Source organism: Sorex araneus, chromosome 6 (genome assembly GCF_027595985.1).
Source record: "Sorex araneus isolate mSorAra2 chromosome 6, mSorAra2.pri, whole genome shotgun sequence".
In the NCBI taxonomy this organism is placed as follows: domain Eukaryota; kingdom Metazoa; phylum Chordata; class Mammalia; order Eulipotyphla; family Soricidae; genus Sorex; species Sorex araneus.
In genome coordinates, this window is record NC_073307.1 from 33,346,466 (window position 1) to 33,358,967 (window position 12,502).

General features: G+C 45.6%; 1 protein-coding gene across 4 annotated transcripts in view; it reads right to left on the reverse strand.

Annotated features, from left to right (window-relative positions):
* Positions 1–12,502, reverse strand: part of GRAMD2B (GRAM domain containing 2B) — a 108,944-nt gene that overhangs the window by 21,816 nt on the left and 74,626 nt on the right. For all 4 annotated transcript variants that reach the window (XM_055143261.1, XM_012933058.2, XM_004609819.2 and 1 more), the window contains 6 exons: positions 10,585–10,699; positions 8,407–8,473; positions 6,946–7,049; positions 4,126–4,221; positions 2,278–2,349; positions 2,075–2,155 (listed from right to left, as the gene is read on the reverse strand). In XM_055143261.1, coding sequence (XP_054999236.1) covers positions 2,075–2,155; positions 2,278–2,349; positions 4,126–4,221; positions 6,946–7,049; positions 8,407–8,473; positions 10,585–10,699 — 535 coding nt within the window. The remainder of the gene's footprint in view (positions 1–2,074; positions 2,156–2,277; positions 2,350–4,125; positions 4,222–6,945; positions 7,050–8,406; positions 8,474–10,584; positions 10,700–12,502) is intronic.

A 12,502-nucleotide genomic window follows, 5' to 3' on the forward strand; every position in this document is an offset into this window, starting at 1 on the left:
AGCCTTGCTGGATTCCCAGTCAAATGTGTTTTATTCTGTTCTGTATTACTCCCACTACTCTTACCCCCCTCAAATAGATTTTTTTGGGAAGGGCAGATTTTGGGCCACCCCTGGTAGGATCACTGTATGATGTCGGATCAGCCCTGGGAAAAGTAAGCATCTTTTTGTTTGTTTGGGGGCTACACCCAGTGATGCTCAGGGGTTACTCTTGGGGAGCTCAGAGGACCAGATGCAAGGCAAGTACCTTACCCACTGTACAATATCTCTGGCCCCAAATGATGAGTTTTATGTGAATTTTAAGTGTGCAAGTACAGTAAGTGTTTTTTAAGATATAAATCACCACTACCTCATTTCAAACATTTCCATCGTCTTTTTTTTTTTAATTGAATCACCATGTGGAAAGTTACAGAGCTTTCAGTCTTAAGTCTCCGTTATACATTGCTCAACACCCATCCCATCACCAGTGCACATTTTCCAAAGAGTAACGCGCTCAAGAGAGAATGCGGGCTTCTCCAAGGGTGGAGAGAGCCCTACACACATCCTAGCACTAGACACGAAAGCATGAAAGTACACATCTTAAGAGGGGAGATGTGGGCAACACATGTGCTCAGGCACCGCATGTGATCAGCCATGTGGGCACAAGGAGCACATGGGCTCAGGCGCCAATTTCCATCATCTTAACAAGGATCTCTTTACCCATCAGTCACTCAGTCACTTCCTATTTATCTTTCATTCCTTTTCTAGGCAAATCATACACACACACACACACACACACACACACACACACACACACACACACACACACACACATATATATATATATATATTTTTTTTTTTTTTCTTTTTGGGTCACACCTGGAGAGGCACAGGGATTACTCCTGGCTCTGCACTCAGGAACCACTCTTGGCGGTGCTCAGGGGACCATATGGGATGCTGGGAATCGAACTCGGGTTGGCTGTGTGCAAGGCAAATGCCCTACCCTCTGTGCTATCACTCCAGCCCCAAATCATATTTTATAATGGATAAATTAAATTTTACTCTTTCAAGAGGTGAGAGACATTAGCAGTTGTTTTTATTTTTTGGCCATGGGGAATAATATAGCTGTGAGTTTTGTTGTGTATGTTTTTTGATCCCAGTACATTTGTTTGTTTTGGGGTTACACCTGGCTGTGCTCAGGGGACCATACAGGATGCCAGGGATTAAATCTTGGTTGGCTATGTGCAAGGCAAATGCCCTACCTGTATATATTATTGCTCCAGCCCCTATTCCACTACTTTTTAAATATCTTGCAAAGAGATGAATAAATGTTGAAACCATGGATTCATACCAAGGCATTTCAATATTTAACAATCATCAGTTAAGGAATCATCATTTGGACAAGATAAGTAGCTTTCTTAACAGCATGCAATATGGATAAATCTGTGCAAATGAAGGGGAGTTCTACTGTATAGGCACAAAGCTCTAAAAAAAGCAAAACATCTCTCTGTGCCTGGTAAAGTCTTCTTTCACACTTATTCCTGAGTGCTCTCCATCTTTCCTTCTGGTAAAGTCTTTGAAGGCAAGAACCAGTTTTGATCTTTCCCTGGTATCCTTCCACTGCACAACAGCATTGTGCCTCTTTGTAGGGGACACTCAAACAATCTTCAGGGAGGAATTATGACCTTTCCCAAAGAGATTTTTGAACCAAAACTATATTGCTGGGGACTGGAGAGAAACTACAGGCGGTGAAGTTGCATGCAGCTAACCCCTGGTTCCATCGCTCACACTAAACCATCAGCCTGGTTGGTTGAGAATCACTAGGTATGGCTCTGGACAGTTTTAGCACCAGTTGGGAGGGCCCCTACCAAAAAAACTGAGAAGCAAATGCAGCACAAGTTATGAATATGTATCTCCACTATTGTGGTTCTCTTTTGCAGGACAATCCTTCAGGTGTTTGGAATTCCCTTCTCCAAAACAGAAATACCCTGTTCCTTCAACTTTGCCTTTGGTTGTATGGTCCTGAGTTCTCCCACACCCCAGAGATGTACCACGATGGGGCCTGGGTCCTTTGTACTTAGTTATATAGGCAACTCACCAGAGGCAGCGACGAAGGGCGGTCTGCCCGGAAACTGTTCTCGAGAGAAGACGGATTGGGACTGTTAGCAACACTTGTATTCTGAAAATATTTAAAAAAAAAGAAAGAAATAAAGAAAAAAGAAAATCCGGTCAACTGTGGAACCCTATGAAAGAACATACAGACCCGATGTGGGAACTGTGACCCAGAGATGCCACACTCACCTCTAAGTGTCTACACACAGATTTTATTAGCTTGTAAGTGGAATCTCTGGAGAGTAGGGAGACAAATATGTACTGAAAAACAAAACAGAAAAATCATTGACCACTACTATCTGACAAAATGAAAACTCATGCATGCTAAATTGTTTTTGTTTTTTTTTGCCTTTCGTTATTTCATTTTTAAGTGATATAAAACAGTTCTTCGATCTGTATTCTCATTCTGCTGACTCAGATTATTTATTTTACTTCTGGAAGGAGGAATATATTCCCCCATAACCGCAACAAAACCCTTAAGCCCAGTTTAATTGACAAATGTCAAACAGAATGAAAGCTCCTGTATAGCCTTACATTGGTGCCCCAAACATGTTTCAAAGAGACAAGATTTTCTTTAAAGTCTCTTGTTTTTTGTTTTAATAACATTTCCCAAGGGCCCACTTTCCCTATTCTGACCTAATTTCCATTAAAAACTTCCCAGCAGCTCTTCCTAGTCTGGTTCTTTTTCTAGCCACTTCCAGATTCTTCCTTGTACAAATATGGAGATTTTTCTAGTGGAGGCTAAGTTGTGGGAAATAAATAAATCCAGAGCCAAACAAGTAATCTGGAGATTAGAAAAACTCACCCTCTCCTCATGTATTTGAGTCATACAATTTCTTTTTTAAATTTTATCTCCACAAATCTGTGCTATGATTCTCCCTTCTCTTTTTAGAACTTCATAGGATTCTCCAGCGTGTATTGTATTCCAGAGTAGCTAATATCATGGGTTCCGGCATTAGACATTCTTAGTTACAAAGTCTGAGTTTTCTACTTCGTCATTTGCCCCAAGCCACCCATTTACTTCGTGCCACCCCCTCTCCCCCCACGGTCCCCCCACCTTAGCTTCAGATTCTGTAACAATCTATACTTAGTGGCTGGGGATCTAAGGAGAGAACATTGAGTGCATGCTTGATGCTGGTTTTTAAAAAACAAACCTCAGTACATATTAATATATTTCCAAGACCATCAGAATAGCCTGTTTTAACTTTTATTATTTGGTTTTGGGTGCTGTCCCCTGTGCTCAGGAATCATTCCTGGTGGCGCTTGGAGACCTTTTGTGGTGCCAGAGATCCTTCCCAGGTCAGCTGTGTGCAAGGCCATCGCCCTACCATCTCTCTGGTCTAACAACAGACTTTCAAATATATTTCCTTGCTCCCTCCTTCCTCTTCAAGTTAACTAGCAAGGTCAGAAACAAAAGAAAGCTTTTATGCTTTCATAGAAATCTTCGATAAAATATTAAAGTATGCTGTTTGGAAAGAATGGTAATATGCTACTCCCTCTCTTGCCAAGCTCAAAGATTAATTTCAGTGGCAGTATTTCTGGTTCCACAGAATTCCAAGAATTTCTACAGAGAAGAGGGGCAGGTGAGACAACCTGGAAGCCAAGGGGGTCTGTGAAAGCCCCGAAGCTCTCCTAGCAGAAAGGACTGGATTTGGAGAGAGTCCGCTTAACCCCCAGTCTATCAACCAGGTGGTGGTACTTTCAAATCCCATTAAACTGCATGCGTCTAGGTGGCCTGGCCTAGCAGATGATAGGAAAGTTGAAGCATTTGCATACTTTTGATCTTAGTCAGGCAAGTATAATAAAATCATCTGGAATTTCTTCAGAAATTGGCAACTTTTCTGTTAGAATAAAAGAATAAACCGCCTTGTGAGAGTTAAGAACACAAGGGAAGTGTTTGAAGTCTGTGCTTGTAAAAATTGGTTTTAACGTCTTCTGAGTCATCAGAGCAAAGGAATTTCCAGCTCAGGACCTTTGTCCTTGGCCCAGAGCCTTTGAGGATCTGATGCCCTGAGCCCCGGCCTGGCATGCACTCACTCTGTCCGTGTCTGTGGTGATGACCAGGGCATTTGGCACCAGCAGGGCAGTTTTGGTTTTCTTGAGCTGGGTGACTGAGAAAGTCGGAATGGAGATCTGAAACAGAATTATCCAGAAGTACAACAGTTAATGCTGTGGTTCAGCCTTCACAAATCTCTACTTCTGAGCCTTTGAGTAAAAGCAACAACAAAGAGAAAGAAACCCAAACCAGCCACATCACCATCCTCAGTAATGTTGGGGGATAAATTCAGACCACTGGTTGTGCAGTGGGTCCTGAAACCCTAGGAGACCATAAAAAGGACATGGGGAGCAATGAACACTCCTGCAACTGATGATTCTGGATTAGATTCCGGGAAAGGAGAATTGTAGAACTGAATGGGCCCCTCAGAGCTCCAGAGAGGAAAGCTAAAGGAAGTGGTGAATGAATCCCAGTTAGACATTTTCTATGTTATTTATTTATTTTTTTGGTCAACTCTATCCACAAAAATGAAGTGTGGGAAAGAATTTGGGAATTATAAGTTGGGTAACTTTGGGGAAAAAAATGAATTCAAATATACAAATCTACCAACCTGAATGATGTAAGAATCAATTTAATTTTGCTTCTGAGCTATACAAATGTTTTCCCCACAATGTGTGAATCTTAAGGGCAAGGATTACCCCTTAAGAAGGAATTGTTGGGGCTGCGGTGATAGCACAGTGGGTAGGGTATTTGCCTTGCACACGACTGACCAGGTTCGATTACCAGCATCCCATATGGTCCTCTGAGCATCGCCAGGAGTAATTCCTGAGTGCATGAGCCATGAGTAACCCAGGTGTGACCCAAAAAGAAAAAAAAAAAAGAAAAAAAAAGAAAGAAAAAGAAAGAAAAAAAAAGAAGGAATTGTTAATGGCTACATTTATGAATCTCAAAATCTCAAATGACAATTAGAGAACCTTTGGGAAACAAAGTCTAATTCACTCTACCCTTTGAGTTGTAATGGGATGTGGCACATGCATTTAATTCTCCTAGATCTGAAGAGACAGATTAAATGCTCCTGATGAAACTAAGCCTACACTTTATAATTTCAGGGTGCTTAGAAATGTCCCTCCTGAGAGCAAACTTGTTGGCTGTAGTTTATATTGGGCCATGGTGCACCAAAGTCTGTTGGAGAGATAATCTGTCATAGAATTTAAGCCCAAATGTCCTTGACATCCTCAGGAAGGAAGAACATATGTCACTTTCTTTTCTAATCTTTGCACCTGTTACTAATTTTCAGTCTCTTGTCTGTGAGATCACATAAAGCAAAAGCAGTATGTACACACCTTTAAAAAACCAGAATGACTAATTGTGGGTCTTTTGGGTCTTTTCTCTTCTGGGTAGAAGTAGGATTAAAACCAAAAATGATTGCTAGAGCCGTGTTAGCATGAAACTGCACCTACTGGCCCTGTGAATTCTCCATCACTGCAAAAACCAGGTCTCTGCTCCGAGGTCTCCAAATATGCTGATCTGGTGAGAGGGATTAACTTGGCTTGGTTTTCTAAAAATTATCTCCATTAGAGTGAACTGGAGATCAAATAAATGCCCAATCTCCTTCCCCACCCCATGAACAAATTTTGATGTTTCAGAAATCTAGAAATTCTGGACTGGAGAGATAGCACAGTAGGCAGGACACTTACCTTGCATGCAGGCAACCTGAGTTGAATCCCTGACATCCCATGTGGTCCCTGAGCACTACCAGGAGTAAATCCTGAGTCCAGACCCAGGAGTAAGAACTGAACTGCCAGGTGTAGCCAAAAACCAAAACCAAATGAACAAAAACCAAACCAAAAAAAAAAATAAAAAGAAACAAAAATCTGCCTTGCATTATTCTGATTTGGGTAATACTTGGATCAAAATGATGGCTTAAGCTTCTCTATGTAATAAAGGAATGATAAAAAAATACTGAAAGAAGAGTATGCTGGTCTGTTGAGGCAACATTAATAAAGTGAAGAATTTTCATATTTATCACATGGTCTTCATCTGTAGGACTGCCAGTGGCTTTCAGGAGAGCAGTAAAAACAAAACTAAAAACAGAACCCACCATGTCACCCCCATAAAACAAGGTTTCTAATTGGATCCTTCATAAGTGTAAAAGCTGCTTCTTCAGAACCCTGAAAACTTGGGGAGATCAGGCAAACCCCAGGTAGTTTCTCTGCCTCCTGATTGGATGGTGTGATCATGGTACCCCAGCCCAGAGGAAGAGCTTCCAGTGGGCAGGAATTCTCTTACTTTCATGGAGAAACTGCCAGTTCCTTCAGGCTAGTTCCTAGAGTCTCAGGTGGCCATGGGCCTCTGTACCCTCAAATCTGAGCTTCGTGAGAAGGACAGGTGCCAATCAGTGTCCACTGGGCACTGGGATCAGAGGTGCTCCGCAGACTGGCTGGAAGAGTGCCAGTTTCTGTCCTTTGAAGTGTCGCTTCTCCCTTGCTGACCACAGCACCAGGTGAGGGCTGATAAGGAAAGGCCTGTTTGCTGAGACCTGGCTGATGGGAACTGAGGTGACTGCACCCAGAATGAAAATTAATTTGGGGCTTCCTGCACATCTTTGAAACCGACAATGGCACATCCTCAGCTGTCACCACAGCTCTCTGGTGATGTGGGGGAGAAGGATTAGAGACAGGTCAGGGGCTACTTGAAAAGGAGATGAGACAGTGGTGTTTGGGGGGAGAGTCAATCCAGAGGCAGTGTGAACAGCAAATTTGGAACAATAAGACTAATACAGGTACTTATAAACGTTGCTTTGCTGCAAATATTTACAATGTATAATAAAATATGTTAGCTTGAAAAGAAATCACACCCACCTTGGTGTCTTTCCCAAAGACCTTGGAATGAAAACAAATCCAGTTTTCTGATACAAAGAGCTTTCCTTGATAGAGTATTTCTTTCTGGAGAGCACAGGTAAAACCTGGACAAAAGAGTCCGAGTTGTAAAACCATAAAATCACTGAGAATTTCCGTTGGAGATAACACAGCAGTTATGGGGTGGGAGTTGTGGGGAGGCAAAAGAGAGCAGACACATGCTGAATAGATTGTCACTTGTTCTTAGTCACTTTATTCCCTTCAGACGGAGCAAGGCTGAGAGACGGAAAGTCTAGTTCTTAAAATCAGCCTTGAACTGATTTTGGCATGAAAGTCTGTCACCACTAGTGGAAATGAAAGAATGTTTTCGGCATCTGCACTGAGGAAGGTGGTTCTCCCCCAGGGATGACAGAGTCTCACTTCACTTTTGGGAGGAAAAAGGCTGGCTGGGGCCTGTGCTGGAGCAGCAGGACTCAGGGAAGGGGGTGAAGTAGGGTGGTTAGGGCGGCCCTCTGCCCCACACAGAGCAGGGACATGGCTGACTTGGGCCTGGCCATTCTGCTTCCTTTTCCCCCCATTTTTTGTTTGTTTCTGTTTTGGTTTTTTTGGGGGTCACACAAGGCTGTGTGCTTAGGGGTCACTCCTGGTGGAGGTCAGGGAACCATATAGGATGCTGGGACTGAACCCGGGTTGGCCTGCTGGCTGTGCTATCTTTAAGGCACTCTGCTTGCTTTTCATCTTTCTTACAGCCTCTCTCATCCAGTCCCATTATGATGGGGCATTCCAATCATCCAATCAGTGCCTTCTAGCAGGAAGTGTGGAGAAGGAGGGGATAGTTCTGGAACCATCTGGGATCATCCCACAGTCTGGACTGGCTCACTCTCTTTAACTTTTCTTTGTGGTGGCTTCGTTAGGGCACACCTGGTAACACTCAGGGCTTACTCCTGGCTCTGTGCTCAGGGATCACTCCTGATGGAGTTCGGAGGAGCATATGGGATGCCAGAGATGGAACCCAAGTCAGCCATGTGCATGGCAATCCCCTCACCCACTGAACTAACCCTCCAAGTCCATCTCTTTTACCTTTTGAAGGTACCTGGATAAAAGCAGAATGACGCTGACCCTTATTTCAGCACCAGGAGGTAGAGAGACACACTTGTCATTCAGTCCCCACACCAGTGCCCCCTTTCTCCCGAGATACCAACCAGCACCATTCCCAATATGTTGCCTACAAAGTTAAGAAGCGGCTGGGGAGCTCGAGGGTCCTGTGGCAGGGCGCAGGCCAGGCATGCGGGAGGCCCCACGTCAGACCCCTGGTACCATATGGCCTTGGAGCGCAGCCAGGAGTGACTCTGTGGCCCATCATCCCCAAGACTTGAACCTGAGTGAGCATCACTGGGCTGCCCGCCCCCCACACCCCCACCGGGAAAAACAGTGGCAAAACAGTGGTGGGAAGTCAGCACTTACTTTGCTGCAGCGGCTCCTCTGTGGGGACTTCGAGAAACACCTTGTGGAAGTGCATGTTGGCTTTGTACTGGAATGAGAATGAGCAGCGAGAGGTGAGGGGCTCGGCGCCCTCGTCTTCCAGGCCGTTGGGTCTTCCACACAACCCCTCAGCGGGAGCAGGGGAAAACTTCCCTCTGCTGTTCGGTCACTCTCCTACAGTCACAGTGCAGGGGCTGGGGGGACCGCTGGACAAGGACATCCCTAACCAGAAGTGACACGAAATTCAGAGGCGTCTCGGCAGGGACGGCCCGGGAGTCTCAGGCCACCAGAGGCGGGAAGGGTGCCCTCACAAGAGCACGGGCCTTCAGGCTGAGGTGATGTAGGGACTCACAGAGGTCGGGGGTTTTAAGTCTTGGAGAAATCTTTCCTTTGGTCTGTCTACTGAGCTAACTTCCGTCCAGGGGCCTCCCTTCCCCATGTGCCAGAATACAGAAGCAGTGCCTGCCTTGGGGGGCTGGAGGGTGCCAAGGGGCTTAGTGGAACAGTGTCAAGGTCTGGGCCATCTGCCCTGTCGCCATCAGTGGCAGAGGCAGTCAGGGGAGGGCAGACAGGTCTCCTGCAGGAAGCCTTTCTTCCGGCTCAGGCCACACAGAGTTTTGTTTTCAAGACACCTGGCTTCACAGCTGGTACCATGAACTTCCCCATGTGGATGACAGGGACAGACGGACGTGGGACATTTTCATGCCTGCAATTACCCAGGGACGAGTGTCCCCAGTCTCTGGGTCAGGACAGGGCCTTGGGGAGCTCTGTGACCTAGCAGGTGGCCCCTGGGGCCTCCTCCTGTGCCAGCCCTGCACCTCACACGGTGCTCGTGATGAGCAGTCTCAGGAGCGGAGCTGGGGGGAAGCGCGTGAGGCTCCCCTCCCTACTGTCTCTGAAGGAAGATGGGCTAGGGGGTGCACAGAGGGAGGCTATGGACGTTACCCAGAGGACAGCAGTCCCACATGAGCTATCTAGGGACAGACACCCCCCCCTCTAGCAAGCGATCTCACACCACCTCACCTCGTGCTGCTTTTCAGGAAAGGTATTTTGCATCCAGAGAAGCACTTGGTTAAAGTGAGGTGCTCTATGGGACTTCCCTGAGATTGGGGTTTTTGCTTGTTTGTTTGTTTGTTTGTTTGTTTGTTTGTTTTAACCTTCCTGGGAGCTCCCAGAGCTACCCTCTGTGGTGTTGGGGGTCAAACCCAGAGGCCTGAGCGTGGCTTAAACCATCTCCCTGGCCCTAACATTTTGGTTTTATTGTAATTATTTGTGATGTTGGGGATCAAACCTAGATCTGAGAGTTGAGTCTGGTTTTTATGGCCACTGTGAGCAGCCATTGCACAGAGGATTGCAAATACACACACACACACACACATATATATATATATATATATATATATATATATATATATATATATATGTTCTGAGCTTTTCTCTCTCCCTTTCCTTTCATTACACTTGTGTTTTTGAAGACATGTGGAGTCTTCAAAAAAAATCAATAGGTGGTGAGACTGATCTAAATTCAAACCCATGTGGCAAATAAGTATCACAGGACTCCTAGTGGAGACTCTCATGGGGAGAACACCTCTACAGAGGGCATCAGTTACCAGGACTGAGGGAACAGTTATTATTTAAGTTCTGATTGGCATGGCACTGCTGTGTAGTTGAAGCTGTGTTGTTTGCCCACAGCTTTCTTGTCTGGTTCTGAGAAGACACATTTTCAAACACTTAAGGGTGAAGTGTCAAAAAAATCCATCCCTAAACTATTGGCCCTGATATCCCACTGCTCGCTATGACCCAGGAGTGGGCAGGAGTTGTCTCTCTGGACACATGCTAGAGCAGAGTCCCCCATGACCTCTGCCAGAGTCGCCTCTTCCCTTGCATTCAAGATGTAACTCCCCTCCCTCCCTTCCTTATCACCCCTAACTGTCAGGCAAGTAGCACACAGTTGGGTGGTCCTGACCCCTGTTGGGTTTAGGGGTTACAGTGTCCACCTGCTGCTGGTGGCAGGGACGAGGGGCTCTTGACCACTCGCAGGGATGCGATGATGAAGACAGGCCAGCGTCCTTCCAGTGGTCTTTGGCTTTTTCCAACCCGAGCATTCCAGCAGGACTGGTGCATTTGGGGACACCCTCCAGCATGGCCCTTCCCACTGACCTGGCTGGAGGAGGATGATGACTTTTTCCGTTCCATCTTGGAGTCATTCTTGTCCTCTGTCTTACAGTCGTTCTTCTCACGCGCTAAAATGGCACCGTCAGAGCTGGTGGACTTCCTGGGGAAAGAAAATCCAGAGGGGGGAGGTGTGTTCTTATAAGGTGGCTCGTTGATGGGCTCCTACTGAATTTCATCTGGATTATTACACCATCTCACGGGAGGCTTTTCTCTTCTGGACAATGACAGCCACGCAGACACGCAAAGGATGCGGGCGCAGCACGTGTGGTGGGAGACGGGACTGGATTTGGCAGGCTGACGGTGCCAACTGCAGCGGGGGTGATTCATAGAGGGGAGAAGGAACAGTTGAGCAATACGAGCAATGATGTCATCTCAAAAGCATTTTTAGTCTGTGTGAAGACACTAGAAGCACATGTTTTGTTTTGGGGTCACACTTGGTGGTGCTCAAGGGGCTGTGTAGTGTTTGTGACCCAACCCGGGGTTCCGACATGTAACGCAGGCGAATGCTCCAGCTCCCCAGCCCTCTAGGGGCAAATTTTAAACAAGATTGTAGCAACAGTTCAATCAAAGAATGTTCTGTTTCAAACTCCTATTAATGTTTAAGAAGGGTTCATTGGATGGGGCATTGGGTTAAATGCCTTGGAGCACATAAGAGTCTTTATTCTTTATTGTTTGGGGATCCTACCCAGCTGTGGCCACGGTGCACTCCTGGAGAGCTTGGGGGACCATATGTGGTACTGGAGATCGAACCTGGATTGGCTGCAGGCAAGGCAAGCACCCTACCTGCTGTACTATCGCTCTGGCCCCAAGAGTCTTTATTCTTCAAGAGCCTGACTGCATATCAAACATCTTTTTTTTTTTTTTTAAGAAAATGGCAGTAAATGATGTGATGCCAAAACAATACAGGAATAGGGAGACAGTATGCTAAGACAAAAAGAAAGTGAGATAAGGGCCCAGTGGAGAATAGATATTTCATATGCTGGGACCAGGGGATGGGCAAGACTTGCATGTGCTGAAAGGGAAAAGGAAACATTTCTTCCATCTGTGGAAAACAGTGTCGTACAATCAGGATAACCCAAAACCATGCTTGGGAGGTGAATCTTCTTTTGTTCTACCTGGGCAGAATTTAGAGCTCCTGGGGTTCTTTCTAGAGGATTCTGCCTCTGGCTCTCCATGGTAGCAGATCTTCAACCCTATGATGAAAATCACTACAAAGTGGAATGCATGTACAAGTTTAAAAGGTATATATAAGAAACTTGTTTATGTGTGTTAATATATATGTACAAATATACATACATAGTTGTATATATTTTAAATAATTTATGGGAGGGGGGAGATGGTGCAAGAAAATGGTCATTCCATGATATAATTTCTTTCTTCTTTTCCTTTTTGGCTTTCAGGATCACACCTGGCGACGCTCATGGATTACTCCTTGCTCTGAATCAGGAATTACTCCTGGTGGTGCTTGGGGGACCATATGGGATGCTGGGGATCAAACTTGGGTTGACTGTGTGCGAGGCAAACACCCTACCTGCTGTACTTCAGCCCACCATAATACGATTTCTTGAAACAAATCATTTCTGAGGTGCCGAGGATTGGATTCAGAGACTCACACATGCAAGTACTCTACCCCTGAGTGGCATACCCCACCCAATATGACTTATTAGAAAGAGGCTGGGTTAAAATTGTAAAGAATTCCGTGGTATAAGGGTATGACAGCAGGACAGATTATGACAGCAGGACATGCATGGGGAATCAGAGAGTCCAGCTCTAGTCTTTCCGGCCAGGACATATGGACAGCATAATGTCTACCTCCCCCTTCCAGCCGCAGCAATCGGAGTGGCTGATGCTTGTTTTTTAGCTTGATGCTAAGGAACAAGCATCAGCCACTGCAATATCTCGG